This window comes from Carlito syrichta, unplaced genomic scaffold (genome assembly GCF_000164805.1).
Source record: "Carlito syrichta isolate Samal-C Ts95f unplaced genomic scaffold, Tarsius_syrichta-2.0.1 Scaffold310362, whole genome shotgun sequence".
Classification (NCBI taxonomy): Eukaryota; Metazoa; Chordata; class Mammalia; order Primates; family Tarsiidae; genus Carlito; species Carlito syrichta.
This window is the reverse complement of record NW_007254458.1, coordinates 151000-164577: the sequence shown is the minus strand read 5'-3', so window position 1 is coordinate 164577 and position 13578 is coordinate 151000. Positions and strand designations below refer to the sequence as shown.

At 39.8% G+C, this 13578-nt stretch overlaps 1 protein-coding gene across 1 annotated transcript in view; it reads left to right on the top strand.

Moving 5' to 3' along the window:
- SUSD1 (sushi domain containing 1) overlaps positions 1-13578 on the top strand; it is a 113107-nt gene that overhangs the window by 46397 nt on the left and 53132 nt on the right. The window contains exons 9-10 of the mRNA XM_008068331.2: positions 6967-7076; positions 10017-10209. Coding sequence (XP_008066522.2) covers positions 6967-7076; positions 10017-10209 — 303 coding nt within the window. The remainder of the gene's footprint in view (positions 1-6966; positions 7077-10016; positions 10210-13578) is intronic.

Sequence of the window (13578 nt, the reverse complement as noted above, 5' to 3'; positions counted from 1 at the left end):
GGAACTACAGGCGTGTGCTACCACGCCTGGCTGATTTTTTGATTTATTGTGGAGATGAGGTCTCGCTGCCCAGGTGGGTCTCGAACCCGTGGGCTCAGTCAATCCACTCACCTCAGCCTCCCAAAGGCGCGGGATTACAGGCTGAGCCACCGAGCCCGGCTATAAAAGTCTTTAATATTTCTTTCTCCTTTCTAGATTTGAGTTTTGGCAGAATTCTTTAGGCATTAATATGTATTCTCTTTATCCTTACTTTCAAGGCATGATATAATTGCTATTCTAATTTTACTCTTTGATTGATGAATGATTTATGAGTGTTTTAATATATAGTCTCTTCACCCTTACTTTCAAAGCATATAATTGCTATTTTTATTTCCCTTTGAAGAATTAATTATAAGTGTTTACTACAAGTGGTAATTTTTTTGTGTGTAACATTTATGCTTTGTTGTTTTTTCTGGTTTTATTACATTTTGGAATGCTTTGGGGACTTAATGACATTTTCTTGGGCATTACTAATTGGCCATATTAGGTAATTTCAATAGGTACTGCTAAGTGGAGTAAGATCTAGTCTTCAGTCAACTTTATCAATAAAGTTATTGAACTTCTTTTATTTTTTTCTTACATGGTTTGTCATTTTTCTCTGTTTCTCTTAGAAATTCTAATTGTAGGCTGGGCGTGGTGGCTCATGTCTGTAATCCCAGCACTTTGGGAGGCTGAGGTGGGAGGATTACTTGAGCCCAGGAGTTCGAGACCAGCCTGAGCAACATAGGGAGACCTCATTTCTACAAAAAATCAAAAAATTATCTGGGAGTGGTGGTGCATGCCTGAAGTCCCAGCTACTCAGGAGGTTAAAGGGAAAGGATTGCCTGAGCCTAGAAGATCGAGGCGTGTTGTATGTTTTGATGTTGTAATATTTATGTTCATGACATATATCTCCATTATAGATTCCTTTACTGGTGACAAATGGCTTACTTTAGTCTGTTTGACTTTTTTTTTTTTTTTTTTGCCTGGAATTGTACTTTGACAGTAATACTGATTTTCTTGATTTCTTTGTGTTTGCATTTGCATGATATACCTTTGCCTAATTTTTTTTAACTGTTTTTTTTGAGTCAGAGTCTCTCTCTGTCGCCCAGGCAGAAGTGCAGTGGCACATTCGCTGTCACCCCAGTGTTGACCTGCTGGGCTCCTGCGATCCTTCTGCCTCAGCCTTTCAAGTAGTCGGAACTACAGGCGCGTGCCGCCGTGCCCGGTTAGTTTTTTGACTTATTGTAGAGACGAGGTCTCGCCATGTTGCCCCGACTGGTCTTGAAACTGTGGGCTCAGGCAATTCACTCTCCTCAGCCTCCCAAAGTGCCGGGTTTACAGGCCTGAGCCACCGCACCCGGCCTTTTTATATTCTTAAAACCTTTCTTTTTGAGACCAGCCTGGCCAACATGGTGAGACCTCATCTCTACCATTAATCAAAAATTAGCCAGGTGTGGTGGCAAGCACCTGTAGGTCCGGCTACTTGGAAAGCTGAGGCAGAAGGATCGCGGAGCCCAGCAGGTTGATGCTGGGGAGACCGTGAGCTGGCCATGAGCATGCCACTGTACTCCAGCCTGGGCGATGGACTGAGACTCCAACTCAAAAAAAAAAAAAAAAAAAAAAAAAGAGCTTTCTCGGAGTCTTGTTTTGGAGACAGGAGAAAAAAATCTCCAATTCTGGCTAGGCTGAGAAAGATTGTAAGCCTGTCTCACACCTTATTCTCTTTCATTATTTGCCTGGTTGCCTGTATTGTAAACAAATAGAAGTTGAATATGGGATTTTGAGAGTCCTGTAAGTTAATGCGTTGTAAATACATTTAAAAAAAATATTTTTTGAAGAGACAGGATCTCTCTCTGTTGCCCAGGCTGATCTCAAACTCTTAGACTCAAGCAACCCTCTTGCCTTGGCCTCCCCAAAGTGCTAGGATTGCAGGAGTGAGCTACTGCACCCAGCAGTAAACAAAATTTTAAAAGTAAAAACAAAAACTTTCTGGATAATACTAGACAATATTTCTACAGGTGTACCCTAAGAGACAGCATGTGTTGAGAACTGTTCTTGGAAAAGTTTTATTTTTGAATAGATAAGTTATCCAACTTGCGTTATTGTTATTTGTGATATGACTTCCCTTTCTTCTGTGATCTTATTTTATTTTTTCTCTTTTTTATGCTACTTTTGCTACATCTTTTGTTTTCTGACTTTTTGCTACACAGATTTTCTTTTTCAGTTAGTCAGACAGTTTAAATTTTGTTTTTCTTCTGCAAGTGAACACATTTTAAAAAACCAAACTTATTTGGGTGTGCATTTCTCTTATTACCAGTGTTAAGACTGAAATAATATTAGCTTCTTTCTGAGTAAGATAAGGAAGTTAACAGTCTTTACTTCCTTTTTGTTTCTTCCCTTATATTATTGACTTAATATGACATTTTCAGTTTCATATATATATATATAAAATTGTTTTTTTTTTTTTTTTTAATAAAGCAGGATTTATTGAGAGGACAGAAAAGCTTCCACAGTGGGAGGGGAACTGAAGAGGTTGCCACTAATATATATCTTTAAAGAATTCATTTTATATTGACTTATAGCAATATTTGTAGCAATGATTTTATCTGTTTTATGATTTTATCTATTTTAAAGAGTTTCAGTGCTTATTGATAGTCCTTTCATACCACCCTCTCTATTTTTTCTCTATTTTTCTCTCTCTGGACTGTGATTTCTATCTTCTCGCTGAGGGAATGGTATACTTCCCAAGTCCTTGATGATTTGTCAGTGTCTTTTGTTGCCTTCACATGTGAATGAAAGTTTGACTGAAGATAAAATTCTTGGTTCATAACCTTTTGTTTTCAGAATTCTAGAACTAATTCATATTGGCTTTGGGCAGTTAAAGATTTGAAAGAAGAGTTGGAGGAAGGTGTGACTTTCTTTTTTAAAAATACCCTTGGTAAGCAATGTGATATTCAGCTTGAATATCATAAAGACTTCCTTTAGCCATAAAATTGAAGACAATCATTTATTAATGCACCTGGCAAATGTTTGTTGGCCACCTACTATGTGCTTGACCTTTTTTAAGGGAATTACATAATATATGACACAGGAATCTCTTCATGAAACTTCAGCCTGTGAGGGTAGGTATAAATGTTCATATTCTGCATTCAGTTTTCCTAGTACCCTGTGATTTTTCTAATCATTAGATTTTGGTCTATCTACACATTAGGAACATTTCCTTTCATTAAATCTCTGATTATTACTTTTTTAAAAGTCTGATTTTGGCTCTTTAAATACCCCTATGTGGAATTTCCTGTTTGCCCACGTTGGTTTTCCATTTCCCGCATTTATTGTGCATGTCTTTTTTCTCTGCCTTCTGTGAGTATGTAACAAGTTTGTTCCCTATATGCATTTACACATATATGCATTTTTGCTTTGACATTTCTGATCTTTACCCCATTTCTAATGCACTTCAAATTCTGTTGTTGAACTTTCATTTCCTTTTCTTTGGGTCTCATCTAGTTCCCTTTTTATTTCTGCCTCTCTCAACCAGTTTCCTCTCTGCTGTCACATTCTCATATTATCTCATCCTTTATCTCTTGTTTGAATCCATTTCTAAAAATTTTTACTGAAAGTACAAAACAGATGCTGCCTAATTTTACCGTTACTTTGGCTCAGTATTTTCTTTTTCAAAAAATATGCTTGTTCTTTGCCTCCTAAGCATAATTTCTCTCTCCTTCCATCTCCTTTGGGGGCTTTTAAATTTATTTATTTATTTTATGGCTTCTAGATTATCCTTTGGAAGATAAAAGTTGTGTTTGGGTCTGATATTTCCTTCATGAGAAAATGGATGGCATTCTCTTTGATCTTTTATTGAATAATATTAGTATTTTTTTCTCAGATCTCAGCATGAAGGATTTACTGCTGGTTGGGTGATCCAGTGTCCTTTGGGCAGCAGCTGTGAGAAAGCCTACAACCTTTGGTTTTATTTCTGAGCACATTAGCGTCTTTATTAGTGAAGCTGTTTGCTTTGGACCTGGCTTCTTTATGGTGCTGCAACCTACCCAGGTAGAAAAGAGGCAAGCCCCTTATTTCTTCTGTCAACCAATGTTCTTTGTCAGGTAGGACCTTCAGGTCCCTAGGCCTCTACTTCAAAGTCCTTCCCTGTTGTTGATCTCCACTGTGCTAAAGAAGGACTATTAGTAGTAGTAGTAGTAGTAGCAGTGGTGGTGGTGGTGGTGGTAGTAGTAGCAGCAGCAGCAGTAGCAATAACAATAGTAGTATATATACTTTTTTATCCTGGCTGCCTATCAGGTTAATGGCTTGGTGAACTCCAAAAAAACTATAGTTGGACTGGGTGTGGTGGCTCATGCCTGTAATCCCAGCACTTTGGGAGGCTGAGATGGGAGGATTGCTTGAGTTTAGGAGTTTAAGACTAGCCTAGGCAACATAGCAAGACCTTGTTTCTACAAAAATCAAGAAATTAGCCAGGCGTGGTGGTGCGTGCCTGTAGCCCCAGCTAGTCAGAAGGTTGTGGCAGAAGGATCGCCTGAGCCCGGGAAGTTGAGTCTGCCGTGAGCCAAGGTTGTGCCACTGTACTCCAATCTGGGTGACAGAGTGAGACCCTGACTCAAAAAAAATATATATAGATAGATATAGAGATGTTTAAGCATTATTTCAGCTCTGCTGTATTTGGGTGATTCTGATGTGTAGTTAAGTTTGGGAGCCACTGGACTAAATGGCTCCAGATGGAGCATTCTTCACTGATTTGTCCTGTGGCCTGTCTTGCTTCCTCCATGACTGCCTGGTCTACTCTAGTTCCTTCCTTTGAAACTTTGAGACCATGTTCCTTCACTTGGAAGGCAGGTTGTACAGTAGCTCTCAGGGCCTTTCTTTAGCCTAGTCTCTTCCATACTGTACTGAGCCAAAAACTCTTCATGTTTCCACCTGTGTGAGGCAACAGACCTTTCTATCCAACCCAGATGCAAATTTTGACCCATTTTTATTTATTCCCAGTCACTTCTGTCAGGATTGGGCGTGGGAAGTGGGAGCCAGATGCCTTTGTTCACATTGCAATCTTCCCCTGAATTCAGCCTGTAATGACTGTCTCATGTGAAAATCACAGTGAGATGGAATTGAGCAGACAGGGCTTCTGCTGCCCTTCTGTTTGTATACAGACATTGCTTTATGTGGTATTTCTTCCATGCACACATACATTTTTTACATGCATACATTTGGTGTTCCTTGAAAATATATGCACACATGTGGCAATTTTAGTTTCTGATGTCCTTATGAAACCTTAAAAATAACAGTTGTGAAGATAAAGGAGAGCACATATGATAGATCTTCAAATTCTCTCTCATCACCATATTTCTACATTTTCCAATTATAGCCAGGAATATTTTCTTCCAGCTCATCGCCTTGGGCTACATATGTCAGTGATATTGAAAATGCTGTGGACAGTTCTGATTTTGACTTGAATCATTTTTTTTGTTGTTGTTCTCTGATTACTTCTTAGGTAGCAGAAACTCTCATGGGAGAAATACACATAAAAGGTAGTTACAAAATAGCTCCTCTCTGATAGACATTTAAACTTTTTCTCATTGGTAGGAAACACAGGCTTGTGTGTCAGGAAATTTGCTTTTGTTCAAAATCTATCCATGTTTCTCTTGGACTCTTTGTGATTTCTTCAATTCTTTAGTAACAGACCTCTTCTCTTTAACTGCATTAAATTAGGAAAGGCTGCAGGATGTATGAAATGACTCTTTTCTATACAATGGTTGAAACAAGTTCGCTTTATTTTTTGCCTTAGTACTTTTTTTATTACCTTAGTACTCAGCTGAGTAGCTCTTAAAATATTGTCTGCTGTGAAAGCAAATTTCCTCTTGCTTGGTCAACTACTTTCTGGTCATTTTCTAGGTTGAAAAGCACTTGCCTTGAGAATTTTAATTCGTAACTTTTCATTTTTATTCTCCTTTTGCCTTATTCTCAAGCTTTCTGGCTACTGGTATGCTTACCTTCATGACATTTTACTATGGGATATTCAAGTGTTAGGATTAATTCTGTAAAAGTAGCATAGCTTTCTTAATTTATGGCAATTCTGAAATATTTCAGCTGGGCATGGTGGCTCACATCTGTAATCCCAGCACTTTGGGAGGCTGAGGCGAGAGGATTGCCTGAGTCCAAGGTTCAAGACCTGCCTGGGCAACTTGATGAGACCTCGTCTCTACAGTATACCAAAAAATTAGTTGGGCATGGTGGTGTGTGCCTGTGGTTCCAGCTAGTTGGAAGGCTGAGGCGGAAGGATCACCTGAGACCAGCAGGTCAAGACTGGGGTGACCGTGAGTGTATCACTGTAATCCAGCCTGGGTGACAGAGTGAAACTCCTACTCAAAAAAAGAAAAAAATAGGCCAGGCACAGTGGCACACTCTTGCAATTCCCGCACTTTGGAAGACCAAGGCAAGAGAATTGCCTGAGCCCAGGGGTTTGAGACCAACCTGGGCAACTTGGTGAGATCTTGTCTCTAGCTGGGCATGATGGCGTATGCCTGTGGTTTCAGCTACTTGGAAAGCTGAGGTGAAAGGATCGCCTGAGCCCAGCAGATCAAGGCTGCGGTGGCTGTGAGCATGCCACTGCGACATTGAGATTCCAACTCAAAAAAAAAAAAAATTTCATTTGATCCTCTCAGCCTGTGACATAAAAAACAGCATGCTGGATTACTTGGTTTCACATGTATGAAAATTGAAGTTCAGAATGGTTCAGTGACCTAAGCTAAGATCATTATAATCAAGAAGTTGCAGAGATAGGACTTGAAGTTAAGTCTGCTGATGCCATATTTAATGCTCATCCTAATAAACACCCAATTGGCTCTCTTAAGGTGTCAGAATTTCTTTTGTACTTAGCTATGATGTGTTTTGCTAAGATGTGATAAACCTATCTATATGTTTTCTTTTATCTTTTAGAAAATGATCTCTTAGAAGATGATGGAATTTTCAATATTTCATTATTTAATGAAACTTGTTTGAAACTGAATAGGCATTCTAGGAAAGTTGGATCAGAACGAATGTACCAAGTAAGAAGATGTCTTATGCTATCTATGAAAGAATTGTGTTGCTAAGAAAATGGGGTGATCTCCAAGTGAAGATCCAAAGTACTTAAAAAACGAATGAACTCCTAGACAGTTTTTGACTGTTGTTTCTAGAGCGAGATGTGAGATGGATGTAAGTAAAGGACTAAGTTGAAGAAAGACACTATGCTTGGTGACTTTCTATCATTTTCCTTGCCTGGCATTTCACGCTTACATTTGGTTTTAATGCGTTTAATAGTTACTTCTTATTTTGCCATCAAATTCACATTTGGGCATAGATTTTTTAAGAAACTCATTGCATGGCTACTGAACCCCATTTAACTTGATTTTTTTCTTACTATCACAAATAAAATTAAAAGTAAATTCAGGCAGAAACTAAGATTTATATTTGTGTCATTTTTAGTGCCTAGTAAATCATCTGGTAGGGAGTAAACTTGGTAAGTGTTCAATTAAAATCAATTAATTTATTCAGTAGCCATTTACGAAAAGAATATCATGTATTAACCTGACAGTTCCAACTCAAACTAATAGAAATATATTAGTAAACAGGCAACTACAATGCAGTATAATAACTGCTTTGATAAAAAGTAACTAAATATTGGAATAATAAAAGTAAATAAATAGGCCAGGCAGGTGCCTGTAGGCCCAGTTACTTGGGAGACTGATACAGGAGGATCGATCGCTTGAACCCAGGAATTCAAGGCTGCAGTGAGCTATGATTGGTCCAGTGCACTCCAGACTTTGTCTCTTACAATTAAAAAAAGTGAATAAATAAAAATTGGAGATTTGTGTGTGTGTTTATGTCTGTGTGTCTATGTGTATGTCCAGGTACAATTTTTATAAACAAGAAGCAAAGACTATGCTAAGTCGTAAAAAAATAAGTGGGAATTAGTTAGATAAAAGAGCAGAGGAAAGGCTGAAGGAGGGCACTGTGGACAAGTAGCCTAGCAGACTGAATAACAGAGAAAGCAAAGGGGAGTAGGAAGATGTTCCAAGCAGTGGCCAGATCATGAGAAGCCCTGTATGCTATGCTTCTGAATTTGGATTTTTATTGTGATGTCTGTGTGGAGCCACTGGGGAATTTTAAGCAAGCAAGTGAAATATTCACATTTTCATATTAGAAAGAACACTGAGGCTAGGAACATAGTCAAGTACTCAAATAATGTTTTTTTTTAGAGTCAGAGTCTCACTCTTGCCAAGGCTGGAGTGCAGTGGCACACTCATGGCCACCCCAGCATTGACCTGCTGGACTCAGAAGATCCTTCCGTCTCAGCCTTCCAAGTAACTGGAACTACAGGCGTGTGCTACCATGCCTGGCTAATTTTTTGATTTATTGTAGAGATGAGGTCTCACCAAGTTGCCCGGGCTGATCTTGAACCCGTGGGCTCACTGCACTTCAGCCTGGGCAACAGTGTGAGACTTTAACTAAAAAAAAAAAGAAAAGAAAAAGGAAAAAAATGATTCTTTGTAAATTATTAAAGAGTAAAATTGAAAAAAAAACAACTGCTTTTGGACAGGCGTGGTGGCTCATGCCTGTAACCCCAGCACTTTGGGAGGCTGAGGCAGGTGGATCACTTGAGCTCAGGAGTTCAAAACCAGCCCGGGCAACATAGTAATTTTTTGTCTCTACAAAAAAATTAAAAAATTAGCCAGATGTGGTAGTGCATGCCTGCAGTCCCAGCTACTCGGGATGCTGAAGTGGAAGGATTGCCTGAGCCCAAGAGGTCGAGGCTGCTGTGAGCCATGATTGTTGTGATAATGCCACTGCATTCCAACCTGGATGACAGAGTGAGACCCTGACTCAATATATGTATATAGCTTTTTTTTTTAATGTGTTGAACAAAGATTAATTTATGTAACAGGTGAAGCACCTAAATCCATAGGAAAAAAGTAAATGTTCAAAAGCAGTTTGCACAAAAGAATATATGTATTGCTTAAACACATGTGAATGCATGTTATGCCTCACTAGTAAGTGGTCCAAAAGGAGAGGAGTCTACAAGATCTTCGGGGAGCAGCTCTGATGATGACACGGTCTAGCGTGTTGCCATGGATATGCATGACTGAAGTGGAGGAGAGGAAGTTTACAGCTTTGAGCTCAAGGAACTCTGAGGCCAAGTTTTGATGGCTTATCTATATGAACTTTTAAGTTACCCAAGAGTGTTTGAAGAGTTCAGGAGAGAGGAAACCTTATGAATCAGGTGTCAAGGTCTCGGGTGACCATGGAAAACTGATGCAGAAGAGTTAGTGATTGACAGTGATGAGGAGAGATGGAGTGTGATAAAGCCAATGATACCAGCATCTCCACCAGCTACAGTACACTGATCAAGAGCCGATCATGTTACTTATGGGACCATCACAAAAGTGTTTTCCCTGTGGCTCCTTCTGTCTGAGTTGACAGTGGATAGAGTATGATTGGGTGACAGTGTGTATAAATGCTCCATTGATCAAAAGCTCTTTTGCCAGAGCTTTAATAAGATGAATCAAGTGAAGTACCATTGCACAGTGACTCTAAATGCATAATCTGGGGTAGTACCCATAGAGTTGAAGTATTCTGTTCTATGAGGCCTGTCTCTGGATTCCGTACAATGAAAAGAAATTAAAAGAATTTTACTCAGTAGCTCTCGTGCAATCTCTTTCATTTGGGTGGGCTTCAAGGAATTACTTTAGAATAGCCTGACACTGTATTCATCTGAGATGTAATTATGCATGTTAAGCTTAGTCCTATACCTGGTTATGAGGGAAGTTGAATGGGAGCTTTGTAAAGTCCTTCTTCAGTTTAGCTTGCTATTATATTAAAATATAATTCTAAGTGGATGAGGATACATAGTAGAAACTTTCTTACTTTAACTCCATTTTGTTTATGGTCTAGACATTTACAAGCCAAGAGAAAATTTAATGCAACATTTTCTTTTACTCCCATGACAGTTTAGAGTTGTGGGTCAAAGGTGGTATCTGGATAACTTTTACCACGCAACATCATTTAACTTCACAACGCAGGAACATGCTCCTATTGTGTGTTTGGATCTGTACCCGACAACCGATTATTCCGTGAATGTCACCCTGCTGGGATCTCCTGAGCAGCACTCAGTGCAAGTAGCAATAACAACGCCACCAGCAGGTAGGTGTGGGTGTCTTTCTGTTTTGTGCCTTGGGATAAGTTAAATTCTGAGTTGAACTGTATGATGTGGGGGAGCATAAAGAACGCTAGTCTGGGAGTCAGGAGACATGGGTTCTAGTTCTAACAAACTTTGTTAGCTTTGTCTGGGTTCAGGGTGCCTGAATCTTACCACTTACCCCTTCCCCACATAGAAGGTACAGACCAAGAAAGGACTGCTTTATTCAGAGCTCCTTGGTAATCCTAGATTGAGAATTCTGTAAGGCATTTTGTCTCTTACTCCTAATGTAAGACAACTGAGTCCTAAGGGTAATCATTATTGACAACTAGAACCAACTTCCAGGAGACTGGAAATGTGATCCCTGATGTTGCTGACACTGGCAGGACAAGAAGATGTCATGATTGGGCCATGTATAAGCATGTTAACTTGACATAGAGAACAGTGGCCTAAATAAGGACAGGCTCCTTAGAAACTCTTCTCTGGTGGCCTTTTGAGAAAGCCATATAAGAGCCAGTTGTATTAACACCACTGCTTTCCCTAGGGGGAAGGGACACAGACATCACTATAGTTACTTTCATTACTCCTTTGGGTTTAACAGACAAATTTATGGGCAACAAGAAAAGGCTGCCCCTTTGAAGGAGCCCTCTCTCTGATATTTACCAGTGCTCTTTGTGGGTCAGGGATGGGCATTCGGCCTTTGTGGTTAGAAGACTGAAATGCATTAGACACTAATGAGGGCCATGCATTACCTGAGGCTGAATATTCACTTTTTCTTCTATTTTCCATCTCAGATTGCATCTGGCCACTTTGTCCTATCAGTATCAGCAGAGGTTGCACAATGAGCACCTTATGACATCATAAACCTAACCCCCAAATAAATTTCTAGCTGCATAATAATGCTTACTATTTGAATATGAATTTCTTCCAATTCTTGGAGAAATTTAAAGTCTAAAAATAAAAGCCACCTCCCCTCGCAAACTAAACTGTAAGAGCATTAAAGTTTCAAATTCTTTCCACTGCAGTGTCTTCTCTGCTAAGTCTCAGCCAGAGGTGGTCCTACTGAAATGGAGAGAGTACTCTAGCTGTTGTAACCTAGAAATTTTGTTTTATAATAGATGTTACTCCTTCAGTGTAAAGAGACAATGGCAGGTGATAAGATTTTTTGTTTTGTTTTTTTTTGAGTTGGAGTCTCACTCTGTCGCCCAGACTGGAGTGCAGTGGCCGCTCTCGGCCACCACAGCCTCGACCTGCTGGGCTCCGGTGATCCTTCCGCCTCAGCCTTCCGAGTAGCTGGAACTACAGGCGTGCACTACCACGCCCAGCTAATTTTTTGATTTATTTGAGATGAGGTTTTGCCTGCCTAGGCGGGCTCAGGCAATCCACTCACCTCAGCCTTCCAAAGGCACGGAATTACGGGCTGAGCCACCAAGCCCGGCTAGGTGACAAGATTTTGAGGCAGATATGTTCTTGGCATATTCTAGGAATGTGAAGGAAGCTAGTATGGCTGGGGCAGAATGAGTGGGGGACAGTGGTAGGAGAGGAGGACTGAATTCTAGCTTGACCAACCTGGGCAACATAGTGAGACCTCATCTCTACAAAAAAAAGTCACACAAACACAAATTAGCTGGGTGTAGTGGCACGCATCTGTAGTCCCAGCTATTCTGAAAGCTGATACAGGAGGATCACTTAAGCCTAGGAGTTGGAGGCTGGGTGAGCCATGACTGTGCCATTGCACTCTGGCCTGGGCAACAGAGTGAAACCCTGACTCGAAACAAACAAACAAACAAAAATCCAAAACGCTCTACCTTGAGTATAATGAGGGGTCTGTGGTGTCAAGTTCAGAAAGAAGTCTGTTGTTGCCATCTCCTTTACAATGTGACTCTTAAATTGCTATTAATGAGTATAATCTAGCATGTTATAGTTCAGCCTTTATAGTTTACTAAGCAGTCTGGAGTCCATCAACTGTCAATTTAAAACTTATATTGGGAAATCTCTTCTTATGAGGATAGTTAGATTCATTCTGATACTTTGCTTCCTATCCATATGTTTATGAGGGATTCTATTCTCCTTGAAAATTTTAGAAATTTGCTTTGGTGGCTCTGGGCCTTTCTTGATGCCTATTCCAAGTATTTAGAACCTTTTCGTTTTTCATTGCTCCTGTGAACCCTATTTCTACCCATCCTTCACCATTGCTGAAGATCTTCTTCTGTTTAGTGAAAGAACTTCCTTCTTTTCTGGGCAGGATACCCCATATTTATAGTAGGAAGCTCTTCAAGTGAAATACATTGTCTTACATGCCTTCTTTGCAGTCTCAGTTTCCTACTCTTTTCTCTGAATTTCTCATTGCCAGAAAGATCTCAAGAATTGTTTTAGTTCTGGACTTGAATATCTGCCTCTAAGTTCTGCTTCCTGGTTAGAGGGTTTCACTTTTGTCTACCATGGAGAATTACCTTCAGCTGATCCTTGAGCTGCTGTTGAACTTTTGGAACTTGTATTTTCACTGGTCCAGGAACTTGTGTTTCCTCATTGGTCCAGGAATTCTCCGGGTTAGTGGCTTTTCACCCCTAAGCTCCACCTTTCCTTAGAATTGAATTTCTAAGACTTAAACTGAGTATCTTCGATGGGGACTGAAACATTCCTTCTTACCTCTGTTTCCTTTTCTTTGTCAGAGAGATAAGCTTCCAATATCCTAGTTCCCTCTGAATATTCATTCCTATTTAGGTCCAGCTGAGCCTTAAGGCTTTAACCTTCCATCTAAGTTGTTTCTAGTCCTTTATCCCCAGGTGGGCTCATACTCTTTGCTAGGTCTTAGTACTTTCTTTCCTTCTCTACATTTGCTTTTTGTTTTCAGACTTAGATTTCTGTTCTCCTCACATATGACTTTGGAATCTGCCAGTGAAATCTCCATAGAGACAGGGTGATGCCAAAAAGCCCTAGACCTGCACTAATGCTAAATGCATTTTGCCCGCCTTCACTTTCCCTAGGAGTTGTTTATTTCTCTTCAGTTCAGCCTGTAGCCCAGCCCTGAGCTTGATCAGTTGCCATACTCCCTGGACCCTATTTAGTACAGTTCTGCTTTTCTGTTCTTTCTCTTCAAGTCTTAACTTCTTTTATTTCCGAGGCAGGTACCTTTACAGCCTAGACAATACCTGTTGTCCTGTCTACATAAGCAAAGACAGTCTGAAACTTACTTAATGATGCTTGAAGAATTTACACTGATCTTTCTCTTCTTAAATATTTTCACTTTTTAAAATAACTAGAGTATCACAGTTCCAGTTATCAAGGAGGAGTTCCTTGTGGGGTGTTTCTGTAGGGGTTTTTACAGAGAGTGCTGATTCTCACTCCCCTACTTAAAATTTTTTCTTGTCATA